This window comes from Marmota marmota, unplaced genomic scaffold (assembly GCF_001458135.2).
Source record: "Marmota marmota marmota unplaced genomic scaffold, marMar, whole genome shotgun sequence".
In the NCBI taxonomy this organism is placed as follows: Eukaryota; Metazoa; Chordata; class Mammalia; order Rodentia; family Sciuridae; genus Marmota; species Marmota marmota.
In genome coordinates this window covers 6,542,258-6,569,412 of record NW_026000153.1, presented here as the reverse complement: position 1 = coordinate 6,569,412, position 27,155 = coordinate 6,542,258, and the positions used below count along the sequence as shown (strand labels likewise).

Here is a 27,155-nt window from a genome sequence, read left to right as displayed (position 1 = left end):
GGAGGCCAGGACGTAGCAACCAACCGCGGGGTCAGGGAGAGGCGCCGGGAGGAAGCTGTCTTATTAAAGCTCGGGTTTTTCCGTTCGATAGAGTTGTGACCAAGAAATCAAAATCAAGCAAAGAGGGAGCCACTTTGTGTAGCGTTATCTGGCCCCTCGGCCTCCCCTCCTGCTCTCTGGCCCCCTCCCCTTCCAGGTGGAGCTCTGCGCTCTAGCCCCCGCGAGCCAGACTTGGCGGGTGCGGCGGGGCCTTGGGGCCCAGAGCGCTGAGACGCTGAGGGTGGGCCTCGCGGTCACGTGACCCCGGCCAGCTGTTAGCAGGGGGCGGTGGGACTGAAAGCCCGGAGTCTAAGAAGGGGGAAGCGCCCGGCGGCCGCCTCCGACACTGCAGTTGCAGCTCCTGATGTCGCCGCAGTAATCCAGCCGCTGCGCACTCTCTCCCTCACCGGTCACAGCACCGCATCGCAGGGCCGAGCCTGGATCCCGCCGCTCCGCAGGTGAGAGCCGCGGCGGGCCACGACTGGGAGCTCCGGGCCTTTGCAACGCTGTTTCCCTGGGCGGGTTTCACTCCATCCGCCATCGCAGTCCCCAGCTTCTGGTCGCCTGCCGCCTTAGGAGCCTGCAAGTAGTGCTACCCCGGGCCTATTGCCCTCCAGGGTTGGCTCAGACAGGCTGGGGAATCTTGGGGATGGGAAGAAAGGTGGCTTCGGCAAAGGGTCGGGGGTGACTTAGGTTTAGGGAATGCGGGGGCGAAGGAGAGAGACGCCCCACCCCGGGGTGCAGGCACTGCAGCCTGTTTGGAACCTGCCCCCCACCCCGCCCTCCGTACTCCAACCCTGTCCTTCCCTCCACCTGCCTTTAACTCATAACATCTCCCGGCTGCTCTTCCTGTTTTCTTTACTGGCAGCCAAGTTGCCACCCCCTGAATGTGTGACTGTGCTCCCCCCATTCCTCCACCGTTCGGGTGGCTGGCGGGATTCGGGGTTCCGAGCTCGCCCCGGCGCAGCGTAGGTGAAGGAGCGAGCCTGGCACCTTCTCGGAGCTAAGGCACCTGCCACGCTGGCAGGCTGGCTGCGAACACGGCTGCGTGGCGAGGCCGCTGCCCTTGGCCCAGCTCTGCCCCCTGCGTCCACCCTGTCGGCTACAGCCCAAGGGTGTCCGGGTCTGTCTTCCAATTACGGGCTTGAGCGCGCTGTTGCTCTAGTCTAGGCTGGCCGCGCGCAGGACTTGACTCAACTTCCCCGCGAGCGGCACCCGGGCGTTCCTGGGGGTGCGAGAGGGGTCAGGGCAGGTTAACGTGCTGGCCTCAGGGCGCCTATGGGTGAAAGGCACTGGTGTGTTTCTGAGATGATTGTCCACCTCAGTTTATCGTTGGCTCTTCGGTTTGCTTTTTCTCTCTGGCACATCACTCACTCATTGAGGTCTGCAAAGCAAAAGAGAAGATTGAATTTTAGAGAATTGTCGAGAATTCGTATTTAGGGATTTAAAAATGCCCATTACACCCGTATGAATCTAAGGAAACTCTTATTTTCTGTGACTCAAAGCTGACTTGGTAGGATTTCATTAAGTGATATAGCTTTTCTGATTAGTATTAGCTTGCAGGTGTCTTGAATGAGGCTTGTGTCCAGTTTCGCCATGGTGATGGTGGTGGTGGTTGTGGTGGTGGGTGTCTACTGTGATCCACGCCTGACTTGAAGACGCATTACTTGCAGATGAAACCTATGTTAATTCAAAATGGCAGCATGAAAAATCAGGCCAGGCGGGGAAGCAGCACAGACTACAGCCAACAGCAGCTGCCCCGTGACTTAAGCCTTGGTGAGGGAATCAAGGAGAGGAAAGGCTCTCTTGGGTATCAGGAAGTGATTCATGGAACTGGTTAGATTTTAGCGTGTAAGCATGGTCTTGGGGAGTAAGTGGGAAGTTTGGGGAGCTGCAGTTATTTCCCCTAACTTGTCAAAAGCTGGTTATAAAACCTATTCAGAATTAAGATTTTGATCTGATTTTCTTCAGGCTTAACTAAAGATAACTAAAGATGTCTGTTTGATGCACAATTTGGATGTTTTGAACGTACCAGCTGCTTTTAAAAGGAATGGATGTGTAGTGTAAACATAATCCAAGAATAGTGCACACAACAAATACAAATAGCAAGTTTCATTAGAAGAGCTGATATAGCATGATGAGCAAGACCCAGGCACCAGAGAATGGCAAATTCTTGAAAGGTGACTCATTTTAGGACCCCCCCCCCTTTTTAAATGCAGCTTTCCATTCCTTTTTCATTGCTGTGCTGCCAGCCATCTTGTCTTTTAGGAAGGAAGAGATGAAGGAGCAAGTGGGAAGATGAGGCTGAAGGTCAGGAGTGGCAGAGCTGGAGGCATCCTGAGCAGGCTTGTTGTGAACCCCCCTTTTATAATAGGGAAGCTGAAGCAGTGCAGATGGACCACCAAGGCCATATGGCTGGCAGCTGACCATAAGGACCCAAATCCAGGACCTCTTACTCTTGGTTTAGAGTTCCACATGGCACCTTTTAAAACCTGAGGGGAAAGGGCTCAGTGGCAAACACTGAGCAATGGGGAACCAAACTGTCACCTGAATTTTAAAACTTGTAAGTAAAGGGACTATACCTTAGTTTCTTAATTCAAGCCCATTTAAATTCTTGAGCCATCTACTTCACATTCACATTTCTAGTGATGGGTCTGCAGCTATAATTAACCAAAATCTTCAAGATAAGAAGTGAATTGTTTGATTAAAAAATTAGCTGTTTGTGGAGAACCATTAAGCCAATTTCTTTCTAAAAAAACCTGAAATGGGCTATATACCTAATTTTTTGAATATCCAATTTTAAGTAAAAGTAATAAGTCTATTTTAAAATAACTTTGAAGCTGTACTAAAGTCAGATGGTTTTTCTATAATTTGAATTCTTATAATTTGAATTTTATGACTCATGAATCAGTAACTCCAGATCTGTGAAAGCAGAACTAGAAGTTGTGTGTGGGTTTGGGTTTGTGCAGTACTGGGGAGTGAATCCACGGGCACACAACCACTGAATTATATTCTCAGGCCTTTTTATTTTGAGACAGGGTATTGGTAAATTAATAAGACTGTCTTAAACTTGTGACACTTCTGCTTCAGCCTCCTGAGTCATTGGGATTATAGGTGTGCACACTGCCTGGTAGTGTTTCTATACTTTTCATATTTTTCCTTTGGGGTGATCTTTTTCTTATTAATTGGGAAGAGCTCTTTATATATGAAGGAAAATATTTCTTTTTGATAGATATTACAAATGCATATCTTAGTATTTCGTTTAAAAGGTTTGTTCCTTAAGAAGTTTACACTATTTTACAATTAAGTCTTTAATATTTTCCTTTGTGAGTTGTTGGTTTTATTATTTATTTTTGCTTAGGTAGGTTTTTCCCTTTCTAAGAGTATTTAAGAAACATTTATTCAGATGTTTTATATTTTATAGCTTTATTTTGTAAAAATTAAAAAATTTTTAATTAGAGTAACTTATTTTGGATGGGAGTGAGTTCGTGACTGGGACAGATTTCTTCCCTTCTTTCTATCCCACAGAATCAATTATCCCAGCATTATATTCTTTTGTTTAGTACACCTTTCACCTCAAATTTGGCCTTCACTGTACACTAATTTCCCATGATTTATAGCTATATTTTTGGACTTTCTACTCTGTTAATCTAGTTTTGCCCACAGTATACAAGCTATCTTAATACTGAAATTTTGCTATGTAGTTTAATGCCATGTGGGGCTAATCATTTCTCATTTGGTTTTATTTCTGCAACTTGTTGGTTAATCCCACATATCTTTTGCAGATGAACTTTTTTTTTCTAATGCTGACGATTGAACTCAAGATCTTGAACATGCTAAGCATGTCCACTACCAGGGAGTTGCATGTCTAGCCCTCAAGATCACTTTTGACATATTTTTTTTGCAAAAGCTCTATTTGTGTGTTGATTGCTGCCATATTGACTCTGCTAATTAACCTAAGGAAGACTGACACTTCTGTGTAATTGTTTCTTTCCAGCAAAGAACAGGAACATTTCCCTGCCATTCAGATCTTCCTTGTCCCTATAAAGACTTAGTTTTCTTCATTGAGGATTTGGGCATCTCTCCAGTAAATTTATCAGAAAGTTGGAAGAATCTAAGGAGAAGTACAAAACTCTAATGGTGGACTCAAGGAAAACTTACACTAAGGAAAAATACTTTCTGCCTTTGGCTGGATGGAGTTTGGGCAGCTTTGTTGTTAAGGGCATTTTGGAATCTGAATTCCCCTCTGAAATCCTTTCTTGTTATACAACCAGGCCAAATTACTTCACCATTCTTAACCTCAGTGTTCTCATCTGTGAAGTGGAAATACTACCCATGTGATGGAGTTATTGTGAAGATTAAAAGATTATGCACATTTATTTATACATATTGTTTAGCAGTATAACATTAAACACATAGTGAACGCTGAATGTTCTAAGGTAAAATTTTAGATTGTATGATTATGTTTATGTTAGTTACCCCCATCAAATGAATGTATACATTCAGTCTTAATTCCACTCACAGGTCCAGTGGATCTCTGGAAATACTTTGCCAATTTAAAGGGAAGTTTGGGCTGGGGTTCTAGCTCAGGGGCAGTGTGCTTACCTAGTACGCGCTAAGGTCCTGAGTTCAATCCCCAGCCCCACATACATACCAAAAAAGTCTGGCTTGGGAAATAAACCAATGGAAGAGCCAGGAAATGTAGCAAAGAGTCATTGGAGTGAGGCAGAGCATCACCTACTTTGTGTCCCAGATAGATCAGCTGCTGCCCCTAGCACTTCCGCCTAGCCTGTGCTGAGTGGTGTTCCAGCCTCTTCCTCCACCCCCAGTCAGCCTGAGCCTTCTGTGCAGGGTTCTTCTCAGCAGCTCTTAGGCATGTGTGTGTTAGTCACATCTGCCTGTTGTCGCTTACTCAGAAACTCCTGATTTCATCACCCAGGGGTTGAAGTGACTGGACAGAATGGCAAGATGCCAGGAAAGGGGGGAATAGGGATGAGGGTTCCCAGCTCCAGCCTCAGCAGAAGCTGGGAGATGGTTCGGGGTGCCTCCTCTGTTCTTACTGATTATACATCTAACTTAAATCTCCCAGGGCCTAATCGACTCTCCTGAGGTGAGCAAGGTATCTTGAGAGCTCCCATAGACATTTCTTAATGATGTTTTTTTTTTTTTTTTTAAATAATTTTTATTTATTTTTTATTGTTTTTAATTTTCGGCGGACACAACATCTTTGTTGGTATGTGGTGCTGAGGATCGAACCCGGGATGCACGCATGCCAGGCGAGCGCGCTACCGCTTGAGCCACACCCCCAGCCCTCTTAATGATGTTTTAAGTCATTTAACTCCTCCTCTCTTGGTTGTGTCCATGAGCACCACCTCTTCCCGATGACCTTGAAAACAGCCTGTTTCCCCTTGTGTTGAACACAGTGCTTGGACATGACTAGAGGCTCAAAATACATGTTGGTAATTCATCTGACCTCTTAGAAATCCTAACTTAAATTATGTAGTAATCAAAAGCTCTCCAGAATATCTTTGTTTTCTCTCAAAGTGAACCCTTAGTGTATTTTTTTTATTGTAATTAGTAGTGCCTAGTGACCTGAAAGAATAAATGGAATGTCTTAAAGTGTTCTTCTTAGTCACTAAAATTATCAGATTAAAAAATAATTTAAAAAGCCAATAAAGTAATATGACCTTGCTGTAAAAATGTTTAAATTATGTAACCAGGCAAAGTGAAATTTAAAGTTTCTATTTCTATAACCTCATCCACACTCCCACTCCCAACTCTCAATTAGATGTTAATACTTTGAGTTTCTTGTCTGTCAACCTATCTATACATTGTCTAGTTACATAAATTACATGTACACACATATATGCTAATATGTTCATACGTATGTATATGGACTCCTTTTTGATAATAAAATGGGATAAATTTGCTCATGGCAAAACACAGCAAATAGCTTGAGCATTAATGGATCTTTACTAAGTGGTTTTTAATTTCATTCTGTTAAACATAAAGTAATCCTCTGGTTTTATACCGGCAGGATTATATTTTATTACTTTATTTATTCTGTGGGGAATGGATGTTTAAGCTATATATTTTTTACAGCGACAGAGAGTAAACTTCCATTTTAAGAATGAATGGGAAGATTGTTTTAAAATCCCATTTCACAGAGTTAACAGGTACATATCAAATCACATTAAATGAAAGAGATCAGAATAGACAATGTGCGGTTTAGATGGGAGAGGAAAACAGATGGTGGGGAGAGGAAGGTCATAATTCAATGCACCCTTGCCAGATTAGTGGACACAATGGCAGCAATGTCAGAAATGAGAACAGAGGGAAATGAAAGGACCCTAGATGCAGCGCCCTTAGTAGTTCCCAAGGATTTCCCACCAGGAATGCTTTTGGCAGCTAACCACAGGCTGCCTATTTTAAACACATATTTTTCTTTCTTTATTTCCAGGACTCTGCTCTTTAAGAACATGATCAAGGAACAAACTTTTCTTGAATGCACCTTTAATTTTTATGTTCTTTACATATTATCTTATATGCATGGTTGACATTATAGCCCCATTTTACAGATGAAGAACAACAGTACCCATAATGTGCATCTCCCTGACTTTTTTAGCCCTCCTGTAGCTTCTTAGAGTAATTATTCTGACTGTATACTGTTTACCTATATCACTAATATGGTACAAGTGTTTTCTTTCTTCCCTCTTCCTTCATTCCTCTATTCTTTCATTCCTTAATTTCCTGTGAAAGATGGAAAACTATCTTCCGATCTGTCATATGCAGGGGAGCATCTTCCTTGCAATGAACTTGATCTGACCATATTTTTCTAATTTGGCTGGCTTGAGTGAAAAATGAATCCTACTTAAGTTGCCTACTTCCTGCAATAAAAAAAAATGTATCAGGGAGGAACGAATGTCACTCAGTTTCTCTCTGTTCCTTCACTTCAGAATCTCTTAAAGATCCCTTGCTTTCATGCAGCTTGCCTTTGTAAAACATGGAATCATATTTTAAGTGCACCCTCAGAGTGTAGGTAGAAGAGTACAGGAGGGAGTGGAGTTTTTGCAGGTGATCCTTGAATTCAGGTGTGCTCCAACATTGTATATGCACAGAATAATGAGACAGATATTTTTCAAGTATATAGAGACTGTGTTGTCATTGAGTATATACAAATTCATCAAAAATTCATTACATATTTTTCCCTAGCCAACTGTAATGACATTATTTAAAAAAACTATTTTTATTTGTTCTTTTTAGTTATACATGATAGTAGAGTCTATTTTGACCATGAAAAAATTTTGACATTGAAAAGGTGGGAAACATCATACAAAAATATTTTATTGGACTTGAAAAATACTTTGGAAAAGTAATAGCTACATATGAGTAGATAATAGATTTTGAAGTACAACATTTCATCGTATTATAGAAAACTCCATTTCCTTAGTTACTAGTCTGTCACATGAAACAACATTAAGTTAGGTATTTTGCTTAATTTATATTTCTCATTGTGGTCATATCTTGTAAATATGATATGAATATCATATCATTTTCAGAATCAGATGCGGAATCAGATGCGGCTAAAGGTAAATGTAGTTCATGTGCCTTGGTTGAGCTGTGGGATTTTCCTCCACCCCTAAGTCTCTGCCCTGTGCTAGGGCCATATTTATTCACTGCAGTGAATTGAATAATAGATTGTTATTTTAAAAAAATATTTTTAGTTGTAGATGGACACAGAATCTTTATTTTATTTAGCCATATGTGGTGCTAAGGACTGAACTCAGTTCCTCATACATGCCAGACAAGCGCTCTAGCACTGAGTCACAACCCCAGCCCGAATGATAGATTATTTTGACTGCAACTCTTCTGGGTTTTAAAAATATTTTTATTACAGATTCTTTCTTTTCATGTGAAAAATTTGAAAATGCTTGAATATATAGAGGTTAAGAAATTATTTATAAAACTATGATCCACTAATCTTATTATTACTATTCCTAATACTTTTGTTGCATTTTGTTGAAATTTTCTGTGGCATCTTTACAGATAACATGAATAAATTAAATGGTACCATATGTACATTTGTGTGTCCTCTTTTCATTTCATTAGCTTTCTCCCATGTATTGATATATTTCCTAACTTCTCACAATATGTGTAAATAGCTCATTACATAACATAAATATATTTTTTATTCTTATGATTATGTAAGTGGGTATATGTGCAGTATGTGGAGGTATACTAACAGAGGTTCATTAAATTATCAAGAGTTATGGTCAAGTTGAGTAGTCACTGATGTCCTGGGATTTTGGCTTTTTAACTTTAAATAGAAAAATTTTCCTATTTTTAATCATCTAAATTATAGGATTTTTTTGTTTGTTTGTTTGTATTTTTGTGGTCCCGGGGATTGAACCCAGGGCCTTGTACTTGCTACGCAAAATTTTACCATTGAGCTATATCCCCATCCTTCAAACTGTAATTGTGGAATTAAATAACAAATTAGTTTGTGATTTTTTCTTTTTTGGTGGGGGGGAGTACCAGGGATTGAACTCAAGGGCACTCAACCACTGAGCCACATCCCCAGCCTGTTTTTTTTAAATTTATTTTTTAGTTGTAGTTGGACATAATACCTTTATTTATTTATTTTTATATGGTGCTGAAGACCGAACCCAGGGCCTCGTACATGCTAGGTGAGGGCTCTGCCGCTGAGCCACAACCCCAGCCCATCCAGCCTATTTTATATTTTATTTAGAGACAGGGTCTCATTAAATTGCTTAGTGCCTCGCCATTGCTGAGGCTGGCTTTGAACCTGCATTCCTCCTGCCCCAGCCTCCCAAGCCACTGGGTTTACAGGTGTGCACTACTATGCCCGGCTCAAAAAGGTATTCTTAAAGAGTTCAATGAGCACTGGGGTGTAGTTCAATATAGAGCATGCTCTTTGCAGGTGTATAGTCCTGGGTTCCATTCCTAGCACAAAAAAACAAAAACAAAAACAAAACAACAACAAAAAACAAGGTTGAATGGGACTTTTATTCTTCAAAGTATTTAAATAACAATTAATCCAAAACTTCCTGATTGTCATGTAGTTTGATTTCCAGTTTTCAAGCCAAAGGGATGGAGGAAGCACAGTCATCTACAACTCTGTCAGACCAGAAAACAACCCAAACCTTTCTCTTTCAAGTTAACCTGGGTCACGACTTCAGCCACTTCCATCTCCAAGACAGAGGGTACTACTGCCAGTGCTGTGTCTGAATTCAGATAAAATTAAAAGGTTTCCTTAAAATAAGCTGATGGCCCTTGAGGTTGGTGGATATCTTAAGGGGATTTATTGGACTACTCTGTTTTGTTGTGTTGAAAGTTTCCACAGTGAACAAAAGAACCAGACAGATAAAATGAATAATACTTTTGAAAGACAAAGATGTTTAAGAACCCTATCTGTGGATATTACACACCAGATCAGAATCCCTTGGGTTTGTTGAAACTATCCTTTCTGTGATCTCAGCTTGGACCTGCTGAACAGAATCCCTGAGGAGGGGTGCCTAGGAATCTGCCATTTTAACAAGCCCCCCTAGACCACTCGACGCTTGGTCAGATCTCAATACCATGAACTGAACTGCAGACTGGGAGCGTTTTGTCCAAACTGGATTCTGCTGATCTTTTTCTCTCACCAAAGATGAAATATAGATACCATTCTTCCTTTCATTTGCTCAACAAACATATAGTGAGGTCTTGAACTGTGCCAGTCTCTGTGGGAGGTGCCTGGGAGGTAAGGATTTACATGGTTCTTGCCCTGGGGCACTTGTGGTTTGCTGAGCAGAGACAAATGTCTAAAACTTGAAGACAGAAAATGAAGCTAGAAAGAGAACTGGAGCTCTTCTTTTCCCCCTAGTGCACGAACACTCCCAAGCCCCACCAGAACCTCTCCCCATCCTTCCTAGCCCTACCTTCGTTCCTCAATTATCTAAGTGGACAAGTTAAGCTGTCAGTGGACATTCTAGGAAAACATCCAGGACTGTCTCCAACCTTAAAATAATTTTAAACATTTTATGTGCTTTACATAAAGTTATCTATTACGGAAAGTTTCAAGCATCCACAAAAGTAAGGAGAAAAATAGAGTCAACCCTGTGTGCCACCGCCCAGCTCTAAAGGTTTTAATCTCCTAGCCAGTCTTGTTTGGTCTGTGCCCTTGCCCTGTCACCCGGTCACCCCACCCTGCATTATATCAGAGTCTTCCTCATGGGACCATTTCAGTGTGTGTCTTTTTAGGACATGGGCTCGTTCATAGAAATCATGTCCTGTCTAAAATATTAATCATCTGACAAATACCTAACCAACGTTCACATTACCCTCGCTGCCTTGACAAACTTTTGTACAGTTTGTTAAAATCAGGATCCAAATACTGCAATTGGTTGTTGTATCTCTTAAATAACTTGTTCTCTTGCTCTCCGCCCCACGCCCCCTGCTGTTTCTTATTTAATTGTTGTTGTTGAAGAAGCCAGCTTTGTTCTCTAGTTTCCTGTAGTCTTGATTTTGTTGAGAGCATCCCCTTGTGTCATCTGTAGTCTTTGATATCTGATAATTAGATCAAAAGATTTGAGCCTTTCAGTGCATTTCAGTTGTACTTTGGAATGTGAGTGTATCTGAGGATTTTGGGGCCAACTACTGATGAGAGGGGGGGAAGGATGGTAGTGGGTACTGGTGTAGACTTGCAAATGCATCACCAGTGAGGAGTAGGAAGGGAATGCAAACCCTTATTGAGTGCCTCCTGTATACAGCTGCAGCACTGGGTGTTTTCCATATGCTCACATTTAATCCCTGGTGCTATATTGTATATGGGTGCTCAGGCCCATTTCCATCAGAATTAGTGGGTGGAGTCTGGCTGGGAACTGGGGTCTGTGTTTCTAAAGCCTGCCATTCTCCACCCCCACCACCCGGGGACAATAGGGACAGGTAATTGAGGGGTCCTGGAGGAGTACAGGACCTTTTGAAGGAGCCACTTCCCAACTCGTCTCACTGTCACACAGGTTGTGACTCAGTGTTGCCAGATCTCTGAGTTGTCAGCAAAGTACAAATACCTGAATGTCTCTGGGAGATCTCTAGACTTAAAATGTTAGCTGTTAATTCAGTTTTCTCAAAAACACTGTCTAGGGGGCTGGAGTTATAGCTCAGAGGTAGAGCATTTGCCTCATACGTGTGAGGCACTGGGTTCGATTCCCAGCAACTAAAAAAATATTTTAAAAAACAAAACAAAAAAACATTATCTAGGGCAACACTTTGGGTTAAGCAATCTACAACCTGCCTCTTCCCCGCATCCTGTACCACGCTGCTGACAAGTATCTCTTTTGAAGTTCGGGAGGTAAGACCCAGGACCTAACCATCAAGTGACTTTTCCCTTGACATTAGAAAGGGAAATGGTAAGCAGCTCTTAAAGGACACTGATGATGATGAAGCAAACATTCAGAAAGTGAAAGGGCACTTAGATATTTCAGGAAAAACAGTATTTCTGAAGTCTGAACAAATAGACTTTGACACAGGAACAGGCTGCGGCATGCATTCTTCATTCTTTCACAGTGTGTCCAGAGGGTATCTGGAGCACTTTGTTGGTACTATTAAGTGCCATTCAGATCTCATGGAAACCCTGGGAGGAGTGCACTACCTCACTGTCCCTTTTATGAATGGTTTGGGGTAGGGACATGGCTGAGATTTGAACCCAGGTGGGCTCCAGCATCTGCTTCCTGCTAAGGCTTGCATCTGGAATGTTCCCCAAAGACCCATGTGTTTAAAGGCTTATTCCCCAGCTTAGTGCTACGAGGAGATGGTGGCACCATTATGAGCTGGGGCCCAGTGGCAGTGAGAGGTCTTAGGTCACTGGAGTGTGCCCTCAAAGGGGATAGTGAGAATCCAGCCCCTTCCATCTCTCATTTTTCGATTCCCAGCCATGAGGTGAATAACTTTGCTCTGTCATGTGCTCCTGCCATGATGCACTGCCTCGCCACAGGGCCAAAGTAACAGGGCCAACAGATCATGGACTGAAACCTCCCAAATTGTGAGCCAAATAGACCTTTTCTCTTTATAAGTTGATTATCTCAAGTATTTGTTAGTGTCAGAAAACTAACATTACTTAATACCCCATATGGTCTCTCTTGATAGTTCTTCAATCAAGGGATTGACAGTTCAGAGCTTGAATTCCTTGGCTATAGAGACCTAAAACTATGCTCTACTATATTAGTTTTCAAAAAAAAAAAAAAAATACTTAGCAGATCTGTCTTTCTCTTAGGTAGTACTTTGTGAGTCTGGGCTAATTTATGTGTATGATTATCATCAGCTGGTATTTATATCCCAGTTTTTCTTTCCCAAACACTTCATTAATCCTTACTACTTTAATAGTAGCTATATGACAGAAAAAATCAATTTATAAATGAGTATCATTTGTCTCGTTTTCAGTTCAGCAGGAATGTCAATAATTTTCAAAACGAATTTATCAGTGAATAAAATAGTAAAATCATTGCTTTGCTATTCTGGAAAGTGGTAATTCACAGACATTGAATTTAAACTTACTCAGTAAAGCTGGGAGGATGGAGAGTAGGGAATCCTGGCTTGAGACTGGGGTTCCATTCTTTGTGTCAGAAAAGGCAGTTTGTCACAGTTATTTGCAAGACAGTTAACAAGGCCATAGCTCACACAGAGAGTCATTTTCTTCCTCTTTGGCATCTCAGCGCTTTCTTATTACTGACTAAGGTGACTGATGAGGGTCACTCTAGCTTCGCTGAGATAAAGGGGCAGGGCAGTTTGGCCGTCATGCAAAGAAAACCCCTGCCCACGCCCACAGCATTCATGCCTTCAATAACTCCTCACTGAACTTGAGGACAAAGACCTTTTCTCCCATGCGGCTTCCTCCCTCCTTGTCTAGACATTCTGCCGGTGGTCTCCTAGCTACAGGAGTACAGCACTCCAGTCCCACAAGCCTGAAGGCAATCCTCTTGCCACCAGTCAGGGTGAGTGTTGTAGCAGCAGCTCCTTTGCAGTGAGCTCCAGGAGAGTGCCAATACCATGTTCTCAGAGGAAGCCATGAATCCCCAGGGAAGTCCGTGGTGGTTAGAGACTGAGGTTAGGGAGATACTACTGCAGTGTAGCAGTGTGGTTCAATGCCACAGCTCTTAGCCAGATGTGACTATTTAATTTTTAAAAATTTTAAATTGTGGTCAGAAACACATAACACATATTTAATCATCTTAGCATTTCTCATTGTACAATACAGTAGTGTTAAATATATTTACACTGTTGTAAAAGCAATCTCCAGAACTTTTTCATCTTGTAGAACGGAAACTCTCTACCCATTAAACAACAACTCCCTCTTCCCTTCTTCTCCCAGACCATAGCTACTGCCACTCTGCTTTCTGTTTCTGCATTTTTGACTCCTCTAGGTAGCTTCTATAGATGAAAGCACATAGTACAGGTTGTATGTGCTTTCCCAAAAAATCGGAAATTTGAAATCTAAAACTTTTTTTGAGTTCTGTCCCAAAACCACAAGTGGAAAATTCCACACCTAACCTTAAATGACAGGTCACAGCCCAAACACAGGCACACAAAAGCACTGCATAAAATTAATTTCAGGCTATGTAGATAATCATAAGTGAACTTTGTATTAGATTTGAGTCCCATCCCCAAGATATCTCCAACGTAGAAATGCAAATATCCCCAAGTCTGAAAACATCTGAAATCTGAAACACTTCTGGTACTAGGCATTTTAGATATGTACTGTACTGTGACTGGCCTATTTAACTCAGCATGATGTCAGCTTTCCATTAGTCTAACAAGTACCTGAGATAATCAGCTTACAGAGAAAGAGTGTTTATTTTGGTTCATAGTTTTGGAGGTTTCAGTACATGCTTGGTCATCCGTGTTGCTTTTGGGCCTGTAGTGAGACAGAACATCATGGTGGGGAACACGTGATAGAACAAAGCTCTACTCACTTCCTGGAAAAAGAGAGGGAGGAAGAGACCAAGGTCCCATGGACCCTTTGAGGGTACACCTTCAATAACCTAAAACATTCCAGTAAGTCCTGCCTCTTTTTACCACTTCCCGAGCTATAGAACTAAACCTTTAACACATGTGCCCTTGGGGGGACATTTAAGACCCAAATTGTGCCAGCTGTTTAATTTAACGTAATCCTTTTGCAATGCTGGGTATTGAGTCCAGGGCCTTGCACATGCTAAGCATGCGTGGTACCACTGAACTATGCCCCAGTCCCTATTTTAAATTAATTAAAGATTCAGTTATTGGGCTGGGGTTATTGCTCAGTGGTAGAGTGCTTGCCCAGCATCCAGAAGGCCCTGGGTTCAATTTCCAGCACCACAAAAATAAATAAATAAAAAGAGAGAAAGAAGCTAGATACTTCATTTGCACCAGTTACATTTCAATATTGGATGGCACAAATAGAATATTTCTAACATTTTAGAAAGTGTTAGTGCAGAAAACTGGTAGCTTACCCTGAGAACTAACTGGGGGTGGGGACTAGGAGATATTTTATTCATACCCTGCCAGCTAATGAATTATCTGATTTCTTTTGTCCACCACAAAAATGATATCAGCACCAAGACATTTTCATATTTCCAATTTGCATCCTTATCTCAACCTCCCATCTTTCAACCTCCCCTCTCCTCCAACAGCATACAACCTTAAAAATAATTTCAGTTGCAGAACTTAGAGAACATAAATATAAAAGTACAGACTACAGAGAAATGCACTTTCAAACATGCTCAATGAGAACTTCTTAGGAAATGCCTGTCAGCTTAACCCATGATGGAAGTTAAATTGGAGTGTCTCATTAATTAGAACTGTTAGTTTATTGCTAACTTGGCAAGAATCCTAATTGGCATTTACCACAGTGCAGCCTTATTCAGTAGGCCTGCCCTATAAGTCTACTGCTTTTAAGGCTTTTTCCTTGAGATCCCCAGCAAGAGAGAAAAATGCTCAGCCTCTATCCATTGCATGCACACGTTCATGTAAGCAGATGTATACAGTCCAACATAGAGTCGCTTATGTCAGCACTTAGCCCTCACTCTGTGAGATACCTATATTCTATTTATTTTTTTTAATTTTTTGGTACTGGGGATTTAACCTAGGGGTATTTAACAATTGAGCCATATTCCTAGCCCTTTTTATTTATTTATTTTTTAATTTATTTTTTAAGTTGCTTAGGGCCTTGTTGAGGCTGACTTTGAACTTGTGATACTCCTGCCTTAGCCTCCCGAGTGGTTGGGATTACAGGTATATATGCCACTGCACCTGGCAGATATCTATATTTCTAAAAATGGTTTTTCAAGAAAATATTTTTTCTTATTTACTCAGTTGATATCATTATCCACATGAAGGCTACAGCATACAGTTTGGAAGATGATGACTTGGCCATACCTGGATTCAGCATCAGGCCCACAGCATAACACTATAGTCCATCTGCACACCTTCTCCCTGCAACAGCCTCCCACCCTCTCACCCACCTTTCATTTGTGGAATGGGAAGGGAGATACCTTCTTTAAGGAGATGGATGGAGATTTGAAGAAAAGTGAATGTTTCCAAAATTCATTTAGGAACCAGAGAGAGGAATTGAGCAGACAGGTACACAAAGAGGAAGTGAAGGCCACTTTCATGGTGGATTCCGAGTTAGAATTAGGAGACTTATATCAGGAGAAATGGAATTGGCGTGTAGAGCTACCATTTTTAGCTTCTGATGGAAGGAGCTTCTGTAGACTCAGTCAGCCGGGTGAGTCCAGTAGCTGCCCTAATCATTTTTTTCTATTCTTCCAGAAGTACCTTGCCTCCTCTTTGCTAATTCAATTTTTATGATAGCACATTTTGTACCTAGAAAAAGTGGGGATTTCACAAATAATTTCTTTGGGATCTTCCAAAGTCTTTCCATGGAAATCTTCATTTCTGAATTTCTGCAGGAAATGGATTACTTCCCTGTCCGGTTGAGTTCTTACAAGCTACTTATATATAAGCTGATTCATGTTTTGAATAAAATTGAAAAGTCAGTTCCTTGACCATGATAATTACACTTCCAGAGTCACATTAGGCTAGTGGTTATCATAGGAGAGAAGAGACTGGACATTTCCATCACCACAGAAAGTTCTTTTGGACTTTGCTAATCCAGAGTCAAAAAATAAGTCTTGCTAAGTCATCTCTGCGGTTAGTCAGTGAATAGATTGGAGACTCAGCCAAAAAAAATGGACTGTTAGACTCTATTAGTTTATGGCTGGTTGTGATACACTTCACTTGTCTATCTAGCTATTTTTTTCCCCTAACAGACTTTGAAATTCTGCTTCCTCCTAGCATTCCTACACACCCCTGGGCTTCTGCTGCCTATGTCCTTGTCATGGTCAAGTGACCTAGTTGACTTGTTGAGCAAGCAGATGCCAGATGAAGAATAGGTGTTTGTCAAAGACCCTGTGGGATTTGTTTATTTTCTACAGATGACTCTTGTAAATGCAAGACCAGTGGATTCCTAACATTTTTCAGGATGGAATAAAATGAGGTGCTGTTCCTGGATGAGATACCAGCCCTTTTGAAATGGCCCAGTGGCAGGGGGAGGAAGGGACGTTCTGTTACATACTTAGAAACTAAAGCACAGCAAACACCTCCTGTCCCCTGCATGGCTGCTTCTGGGTTGGCTACACCTTATTTCACCCTCCAGCAGTTCCTCCCACGCCCATATTCTAGGAAACCTCCGTAAAGACATTTTATTTTATAGTCATTCTGGTGCACATTGATTCTTGGATTATCGCTGTCAGATGAAGCAGTTTTTGTGAACCTGGGGAAGGTTAAGAGAAGACTTTATCTTCCTGGTTTTTCTTTCTCATGGAGGGAGAGAGGCTATTTTTCTAGGCTAGGAGGGAATGGATTTTAGAGTTGGGGAAGGGGTCTCCCATTTCTTTGCACCCTAGGGAGGAGGCTTCCATAAGCAATGTGAGAGGAAGGAAACTCTGTCAGCCCTGGGTGGACATATACCGATGAGACTGAAGTAACCTGGACATTGAAATTGCAGTATGTTTCCAAACATAGAATATTGCTGACTCTATGATTTGATGACTCCTCTGGGTATGGATGAGGCAAGTCAATTTTAGATGGCCTGCTTAGCAGAAATCTTGAGATGCTACTCTGTTTTAAAAATTAAAACCCAGATTATCTTCTTATGTAGCCTCCACAGTTTACAAAATACATTCTCAAGCATCATTTTATTTATTTATTTATTTGGAGTACTTGGGATTTGAACTCGGGCATTTGACCACTGAGCCACATCCCCAACCCTACTGGGTATTTAATTTAGAGACAAGGACTCACTGAATTGCTTAGCACCTCGACATTGCTGAAGCTGGCTTTGAACTCATGATTCTCCTGCCTCAGCCTCCCTAGCTGCTGGTATTACAAGTGTGCGCCACCGCACCCAATGAATCATTTTATTTGATAGTCATAAGAATTGTGGGCTGGGGCAAAACATTTGCAGGCTCAGAGAGGTAAATTGACTTGCTCAAGGTTACACAGCTACTAGTGGTGGAGCTGAGCTTTGGATACAGTCTAGTGCTTTTCTGAAAACACTGATTTACTGATATCTTGTATTTGGGACTCATAAATAAAAAAATTTTAAAAAAGGAAGAAAGAAAAGAAAAAAGTGTTTGAATTGGTTGGATATCGATGATGCAAATGAAATATAGCTGATATAAAAATTTTTTAAAAAGAAAGAAAAAAGTGTTTGAATTGAGTAATTGATGATACAAATACAATATAATTCATCTATTCCTCCCAGATGAATTCTAGATAGGGAAGAGGGGAGGGAGGGAAAGGGAGGAAGCAGGGTTATTGGCAAGGATGGTGGAATGTGATGGACATCGTTATCCAAAGTACATGTATGAAGATACGAATTGGGTGTCAACCTACTTTATATACAAACAGAGATATGAAAAATTGTGGTATATACGTGTAATAAGAATTGTCATGCATTCCGCTGTCGTGTATTTAAAAAATAAAATCAATTTAAAAAATACGATATGGTTGGTTCAACATGTAATGTTGTTGAGGGCCTGTAATGTGGGGCTTCTGTAGTTGGATGTCACACGGCCCCTATCCTCAGAGAGCTTTTAGAAACTGATAAGGAAATATATTTGCAAGCAACAAACATGCATTATTCTAGAACAAACTGGATGCATTAGTGCTTGTGGATGCTGAATAAACGGCAGTCTTTTATAGAAGTCTTCCTGAAAAAAAGCCATTTTGAATTTGATCCGGAATGACATAAAGAGTAAGCCAAGGGCATTCAGGTCAGGTGCAAGGGTGTGGTGGTGAGGAAAGAGAGTCGTAAAGTCATCTTCGGTTTGTGAGATGTTAGGAAACATCTATTATTTCATGAACATCTATTCTGCATAAAACATTGTGTAGAGCTGGGTGTGCAAAAAAAAGACACAGTTCCTGCTTTCATATTGCTTAGTTTTTTTGGAGAGAGGAAAGAGAAAGTAAATATTAATTTTTGGTGAGAAAGAAATTATACAAATTATTCAGATAAAGGGAAAGAACAGTATTCTATGAGACAGTATGGTATAGTGACATAAATTACAGTTCATTTGAGCTGGTATGTGAAGCTGCAAAAGAAACTAGGCAAATCATTTTGTTGTAAGGAAGCATGGAAAGGACTTCTTAGGAAAAAGTGTGGAGCATGTGCAAAGGCCCTGAGGGTATTGGGGGAACTGGAAAAAGGCCTGTGCTCTGGAGTTGTGAGAGTGAGTGGCATGACTTTGATGTTTATTCTAAGAGTGGTGAAGTATTTTAAGCAGAAATACGTGATCAAATCTTCCTTCTGCAAAGATCTCTTTGGCTGCAATGTGGAGGATATTTGGAAAGGGAAATAATAGAGGTTTTGCAGCAGCCCCCTTGAAAGACTACTGCCTGGTCCAGGCTGGAGATGATGAGATGATGGTGGCCTTGGTGTAGGGTGGTGGCAGTAGAATGGAGGGAAGTAGCTAGTTTCCATAGAGATTTAGGAGACTGAATCTATAGGTCTTGGTGACTTGTTGGATAAAGGAGAAGTAGATGACAGGGATGATCCCTGAATTCCAGCTACTCTACTGGGATGGATGATGGAACTGGGCTCTGAGAGGGAAGGTTGGAAGGGCCCTCTTTGGGGGAAGAGGCTGAAATCAACTTTGGATACCAGGGAGACAGTTGGGTCTATGGTTGGGAGCTCAAATTGAGAACTGAGCTGAAGTTAACTGTGTGCACCTCATGGGTGCATAATTAACAAGGGAAGCTCTAGGCATAGAAGAATTTTCCCTTGGGTGGTGGGGAGAGCATTAAACAAGGATGGAAGGATCAAGAAGTGAGGATGCATGACGGTCATTTAGAGGAGGCCTAACCAGCCCAGGAGCCACTGGAGGGGTAGGAGGGAAAGCCAAGTGTGCTTGAATAATATGTCATTGAGGTAAAGTAATACTATATTTTAAAAGGGGCGGGTGGTCTCTTTCAGTTTATCTTTAGATCCATTTTCTGATTTCTGATCACACCTCCAAATCTGATAATCGGTTGCCATGCATCTTTAGATCTGGTAGTGAGAGCACCTCTACAGAGTACAGTCAGCCCACTGTATCTTCAGGTTCCCACATCTGTGGATTCAACCAACTGTGGATCCAAAATACAGCACTGGTGCGTTGTGCATTTGTAATAAACACATAAAGACTTTTTTCTTATTATTCCTTAAATAATACAGCATATGAACTATTTACATCTACATCTTATTAGGTATTATAAATAATCTAGAAATGATTTAAAATGTGCAAAAAGATGTGGGTAAGTTATATGCAAATAATAGACATCATTTTGTATAAGGGACCTGAGCAGCTGTGGATTTTGTTATCTGTGAGGGGTCCTGGAACCAATTCCCTTGAATATCAAGGAATGACTGTATTCTTGTTAATTCATTTGATAGATTTCTCTCTCTCTCTCTCTCTCTCTCTCTCTCTGTGTGTGTTTTCTGCCAGGAACAATAATCCCCTTTGCTTTCTCCCACGCCACTGCACTTTTGGCTGCCATTTCGGTGTGTGGAGAATCTGAGCTCATTTAATCCCACGGAGTACTAAACAATATCTGGTCTCTGTGACTCTGTGGTTCGACTCCAGGCACCCCACCTTCACTGCCAGCTGGGATCGCTTCATGAGCTCACTGCGCACAGTTCCACGGTGAATCTGTTCCCGCTGGTGAAATGCGTTTGCAGAACTCGCCCTTGGAAGGTTCCCCGTTAGGTCCGCTCCTGTTCTCACCGGTGCTCTCTTTTCAGGATGGCCGGAGCTCCTCCAAGTTACTGCTTTGTGGCCTTCCCGCCGCGTGCTAAGGATGGTCTGGTGGTGTTTGGGAAAAATTCAGCCCGGCCCAGGGATGAAGTGCAGGAGGTTGTGTATTTCTCCGCTGCTGATCACGAACCGGAGAGCAAGGTCGAGGTAAGTCATGAGCATGTCTCAGTTCCTCCACGCTGAGGATCCTTCTCTGGCTCTGCCTCCAAACACTGGCTTCTTTCTTGGAAGCCTGCTCACCCATCAGATTGTCATGTGATTTCTGCTGATTCTCATTTTCATTCACGTTGGCTCACAGTCTTAAGAAACGAGGGTATGTGAAGAATTCTCTGCTCCTTATGATCCTTGTTTTATAATTAAGTAAGTAAAATTTTACATGGTTCTAAGGTCAAATCTTTATAGGCAAGCACTCTACCACTGAGCTACATACAACTCCAGCCCTAAAGTCAAATCTTTAAAAAAAAGTATATTCAAAGTGCTATGTCTGTCCTTGTCTCTTTATTCCATTTTCTTTTCTCTCCATAGTTAACCATGTTTTAGAAGAATTTTTGGTTTATCCTTCTCATTAAAAATGTATATATGTGTAAAAATCATACATACACATATGTATTTTTCCAGGTTCCCTTCCTCCTTTTTTTAATATTTATTTTTTAGTTTTAGGTGGACACAATATCTTTATTTTACATTTACACGGTGCTGAGGATTGAACCCAGTGCCTCATGCATTCTGGCGAATACTCTACCACTGAGCCACAACCTCAGCCCCACCTTTTCTCCTTTCTAAGGTTAATACTAGCATGCCACATATACCTCTATCCTTTATTTTTTTTTTCCAACTAAAATCCCATCTTGGGAATCAGGGCATATGGTATATACAGGAACTCTTCATTCCTTATTTTGAGCTGCAGAGTGTTCCGTTCTACAATGAACCATAGTTTAAGCAGCCCCTGAATGCTGGGGGACATTTGGGTGGTCTTCCAGTCTTTTGCTATTATAAAGATTGCTGAAATGAATAATAGCCACATCCATCTACCACAGTATAAAATAGTCTATTTTTGTCATGTTACAAATTATCAATCAATTCCTGTTTTGAGTGCTTTAACAAATATACTTTTTTTTTTTTTGTCAGTCTTTCTTAGGGATAGATGTCTAGAAGTGGTAATACTGGGTCACAAGGTAAATAAACATGTAATTTTGTTAAATATCCTTCCTCAGGTAGTTTACCATTTTGCATTCCCACCAGTAATGTTATGACAATGTCTGTGTCTGCATATTCCTAGAGTGTTTTGTCAAGTTTCCATGATGGCTATCTTAATTAATTTACTATTTTATCACATTCTTTTATTGGGTTGTATTCTCTTTTATTATAAATTCTCTTGGGTTTTCCAGGTGTATTGTTATGAATCACCTCCAAATAATGGCACTTTGATTATTCTCTTACATCTCTAATTATTTTCTTGTCTGATTGCTCTCATATCTTAAACTCCATGTTTTTGACATTTTTTTTGCCTTTGTTTCTGACCTGAGTGGGGTTGCCTCTAGTGCTTCCCTATTGAGTAAGATGATAGCTTTGGGACTAAGATTTATGTTGTTTTATCATGTTAAAAGATCTATATGAATTCTTATTTTTAATGAAACAACAACAACTTGGGAATAGGTATTAAGTTTTGATGAAGGTCTTTTCATGATTACGGAAATAATCTAATAACCTAGTTTTTTTCTTTCTATTCATCTGGTAATTGAGCCATGATTGCATTCATGAAATAAACTTCATGGTTATGGTATATTTACTTAGGGTTGTGTATGTGTGCATGCACACAACTAACAAACAAGTGTTTGTTGTTTTTTGGAGAAAAGTGTTGGAGCTAGTAAATGAACAAAACTCTTTTCTATCCTCTCCTTTTTAGTGTTTTAAGGCTGTTAAAATAAATGGATTTTTTTTTCCTGGTCATCATGTTTGGTTTTAAATTAGTGCATCAATGTGTACAGTGTTTTTTTGTTGTTGTTTTTGTTTTTTTCTGAATCTTAAATCACTGGTTCTGTTTCTATCCTTTGAAAGCACAAGTCAGCACCAAAGAGCAACAGAATTCTATGAAGAGATCTTATTTTGGGTGAATTTGACAAAGGCACTGGAATGAACAGGCAGAGTTGAGCGTGACTAGACGTAGGCTGTCTGTGGATGGAGCAGTGGTGGACTGTGTCCTACAGGGCTTTCACCAGAACCACATGTCTCTTGAGTTAAGCTGTTAATTCAGTCCAAGCCCCTAGACTGCAGCGAGTCTTTGATGTGGGAGAAGAGTGCTAGTTTCTTTGATGAGCATGTTAGGTTCAATTGGTTTTCACCAGTGCATGAATATCTGTGTCATTTGGGTCTGAGTATTTCTCTTTTCCTGGAACAGGGTAGAGTGGGTGAAGTTTGTTGATTCAAGTGGTTACTGACCTTCCCTGTCTGTCTTCCCTGAATAATTCTATTTTTGCCCCTGAGAGAGCATATAAATAAACTTTTCACATGGACAGATTTAATTTCCCCAAATTGGCTGCACCAAATCTCACCTTATATGCACTTCTTACAGTGTGAGGGGCACTCCTCCTACGGAGAGGGGCAGATGTGGTCTACATCTCTCATCCCCACCATGTACCTTAGTGATTGCTCTGACCTGTGGGGCATGTGAATGGAATGCTATGTGCCTTTCAGGGCTGGGTGGTAAAAGGACATAGCTTCTTTCTGTCTGGATCTCTGACTGTAGCCCTAAGAAGCCAGTCATTTATCATGCTGGGAGGAACCCAAACTTTTCCACATATAGAGACCACAGGGAGGGGCCCATTTGGAGAAGAGCTGAGGTTCTCTAGTCAACATCCTGCATCAACTGCCAGACATGTGAATGAAAGACCTTCCAGATGGTTTCAGGCCCCAGTCTCTGGAGTGGACACACCATCTCTGCTGTTTGCTGTTCACATTCCTGACCTGTTAAACATGTGAGCTTAATTAAAATGGTTATTTTATACCACTAAACTGTGGAACGATTTGTTAAGTAGCCCTAGTATCTACAACATTATACATAAGCTATTTATAATCATGTCTGAAATAAGTATTTCAGAAAAGTTTGTTCTTTTTGTGGGAAAAATAGGCTAAATAACTCCTCTTGTTCTACTCTTGTGGCTATAGTCATTTTAGGGAATAGACTTACTTTTACCTGTTAATTCATGGTATATTGTCACTCAGGTGTGCTCTAGGTTAAATCTTGGTCTCTTATGTGAATAGGTGCAGTTTTATTTTTATGCAGTACTAAGGATTGAACCCCGTGCCTCACAAGTGCCAGACGAGTGCTATTCCGCCGAGCTACAGCCCTAGCCCTCTGATATATTCTTGTTCATCTTCGTGTGTCTTTCTCCTGGATCCTTTTCCCTGCAGAGTTACCAGAATTTTTTTTTTTCCAGGATACAGCTCTGCCCATCTCATTGAAAAAGATTCTTATTTGTCGTTTAGACTTTTTTTTTTTTTTTAGGGCACATTTGTGTTTACAGAGCTATGAAGAGAAAGCAGAGAGTTCCCATATACTCCCTCACTCTGCCTCCCAGTCTCCCCTGTGCCCTGGTGTGGTTCACTAGTTATGATTGATGAGCCATTGTTATGCACTGTTATTGACTAAAGCCTAACATTGACTCTTTGTGTCATATATCCTATGGGCTTTGACACACATGTAATGACATGTGCCCATCATTATGGTGTTGTGGAGAATGCTTTTATAGTCCTGGAGACCCTCCATGCTCCTGACCAGTTCATACTTTCCCCCAACCCCTGGCAACCCCTCTCTAATGTCTCCATGGAAACGTGTAGTTGGATGGTATGATATGTAACCTCTTAAGCTTGGCATTGTGAAGAGAGGGATTTTTTTTCTTTGGTTTTTTAATAATTGACCTGTGCTGAGAGACTCTGTGACTCCAGGTGTCAGTGCCCAAACTCCCTATCTTTAGCACATGCTTCTGAGTCTGCTTTCCAAATTTACTGTTTAACTCCCTTATAGTTACACCTGTCTCCATTCTGTCCTTGTCCCAAGGACAAAATGCTGGATTCCTTCCCATATTTGGGTGTATGAGCCACAGTTATTGTCATAGGACTTTCATAAAAACGCCATTAGCACACAGATTTTTTTTTAAACTCTGAGGAGTAAGAACTTCCCATAAGAACCAATCTATTCCTCATCCATTTCATGATACTCTAAACACATATCCTAAGAATTCCCTAGAAACCTCATACTGGACTGTTGAGGTCCCAGGAACTCTCATCCTGAGAAGAACCGTGTACGAAAAGTCATCCTGATTGCTTATCCACCCACTCATCCTTCCCTCTGGCCCATCCTTCCAGGTGGCTTCCCTTCCACCTTGACCACTCACCCGCCCTTCATCCTCCCATCCATCAGTCCTGTCATGTACCATATGTCAAACTCACTTTGCTTGAGGCTGGGAGAATAAGCAATAAGATCCTTCAGCACAGAGTTGCTCAGTTTCTAAAATTACACAGTGTGTTTTTATTCAGCTGCCGAGTTGGCAGATTGGAACGTCTTAATTTGATATTCTTTAGTCTTTCCCATGTGGATTCTGTTTTTTTAACAGCTTGTCTTTGGCTTTCAAGTAGGATGGATAACTATGTATCTAGTTTGAAAGGCTGTCTTCTCTTTCTGAGGATGCTGTACCACTATGCATCGCAGAACTCCCCTCAACTTACTCCAATTACAGCCTTTCCCTCTGGATGTGGGGAGGTTGAGGAAGCAGATGAAAACTTCTTGGGTTATGATGTGCTCTGTGTGTGTGTGTGTGCGCGCGCGCGCGCACATATGTGCATNGAGAGAGAGAGAGAGAGAGAGAGAGAGAGAGAGAGAATGGGGTAGAGTACTGAATTTTAGCTCTAGAGGTTATTTCTTCCAATGGGAAAGCATAAGACATTCTAGTATCCCAGACAGCTAAGCAGAGCTCCATGGGCAGCCAATATACGTTTTTTTCCTGTCTGTGTCTGTTTTCTGTCCTTCCACACCTGGACCAGGAGCTGTGTGAAACCAGAAGCCTTGCCCTGGCTTCCAGGAGAACACAGCTTGGCAGCAAGTGTCTTTTCCCAAACCTACTCCTGACCCCAGGCCTCTGCATGGCCCATCCCCGGAGATCTCTTAAAGCTTCAGGAAAATCCAAAGCAGTTCTAAAGTGTGGTCAATGGTGTTGCCCTCTGACCTCCCCACCTTCTTTAGTCAACTATTTATTTAGACTCTTATGAACTTTAAGGATGCACAATAGTAGGCTTACACTGGGATTAAAAACTTAAAGATAAACGAACAAACCTTCAGTGACCCTGAGCAATGCTGCTTTAGGGTTGCATTTTTTCTAAAATTAAAGCCATTTCTTTGTAGCCTTCCATTTCCCTGCCTGTTCTCTCTCCACCATAAGAAGTTTGGCTGACTCATCAATGCATCCCATAATGGTTTTCACTGGTGGTGCCAGGGTTGTGTTCACCATCTGAGTACAGTAAGAGAGGCACAATGGTTGCATTTCATTAGCTGAACCGCCTATTGTGTGAGCGTCTACTCCCCCTTTCACTGGGCGATGTCCACAAATAGTGTGGCTGGGACGTGGGGCAGGGTAGGCGCCAGCAGGAAGCTGATCTTGCTTTTCATTTTTGACCCATTCCTGTAGAACAATAAAAGGCTTGCTCTGCAGGATCATTGTTTTTATCTTTTCTGTAGGGCCTTTTCAAGGCTCATCTTTTCCACCATCCAACATGGTAGGTGTCCCCTGCAGCCACGGAGAGGGGCAGGCTCAGGACAGGATGGTCCTTTAAAATCCCAGAGTTCACATGAGGTTGAGTTGACATTTGGAAGCAAACCTTATCACGCTCCCTGGCTGCTCTGGGCATTCTTATATTGTTATGAGGCTCTGACACCCCCAAAGTCATACTTGCTGACAGATTTGTTTTATGAGAGTCAGGGAGGGAGTAGCCATGGGGCAGCAAGACAAATCACTCATCCCTTTTCACAGTTCACTTGAATGGCTTAATAACCAAAGCTGAGATGGCAGCCACCTCTAAGGATCCATCCAAGGGCTGAAACACTTTTCTTTTCTTTTCTAAAAGAAATTTAGCTAGGAATTTTGACTTGAGGCACTCAATTGTTTTTTTCTACTTTGAAACAAGATTTCAGGTGCTGGATGGATATTTTCTCCTGTGAAAACCTCCTCTGCCATCTCAAATCCCACTTCTGTGTCAGCCTCATTAATAATGTAGCAGTTGTCAAGGTCAGTGAATTTTATTTAAAAAAAGAAAGGAAGAAAAAAGAAAAGACTGCCTGTGGAGTTTATGTTCTAGATGGCTGGCTTTACAGAGTTTAACTAATTACCTCTGGTGTAAATTTCATTATTTTGTGAGTTTTGGTCCTAACCTGGGATTTTAAATCACCCATGCTTATGAGGATAATGTGTTCATCCCTCCCCTCCCGGTCCTACTCCCCAGAGGTGGCTGTGATTAGCCACATTTAAAACACAATGGAGCGGGCATGAATAACTGTCACAGAAGGGCCCTTGTTAGTCCCAGGCTTCCTTGGTCTATGACAAAGAGTCCGCCAGGGGCATGTGTTACAGGCTCCCTGAGGTTCCCAGCACATGAGGGGGATGTGGCCACACTGGCTTTCAGTTCTAGTGCTTATGAGGGGCTGATCTGTCCCATCTGGCTATTTGGGGATCCCCTTCCTTCCTCATCATTCTCAATTTGGCCCGGAAACTGTCAGGTTGGCTGCCTACAGTTTGA

The 27,155-nt window shown here is 41.5% G+C and overlaps 1 protein-coding gene across 3 annotated transcripts in view; it reads left to right on the top strand.

Moving 5' to 3' along the window:
• The first annotated feature begins 233 nt into the window (after positions 1-233).
• Positions 234-27,155, top strand: part of Scrn1 (secernin 1) — a 62,368-nt gene continuing 35,446 nt past the window's right edge. The window contains exons 1-2 of one of the 3 annotated variants that reach the window (XM_048786404.1): positions 234-497; positions 20,357-20,516. In XM_048786404.1, coding sequence (XP_048642361.1) covers positions 20,358-20,516 — 159 coding nt within the window. In that variant the 5' untranslated portion in view covers positions 234-497; position 20,357. The remainder of the gene's footprint in view (positions 498-20,356; positions 20,517-27,155) is intronic. The other 2 variants (XM_048786403.1, XM_015490180.2) reach the window with 2 other exon arrangements.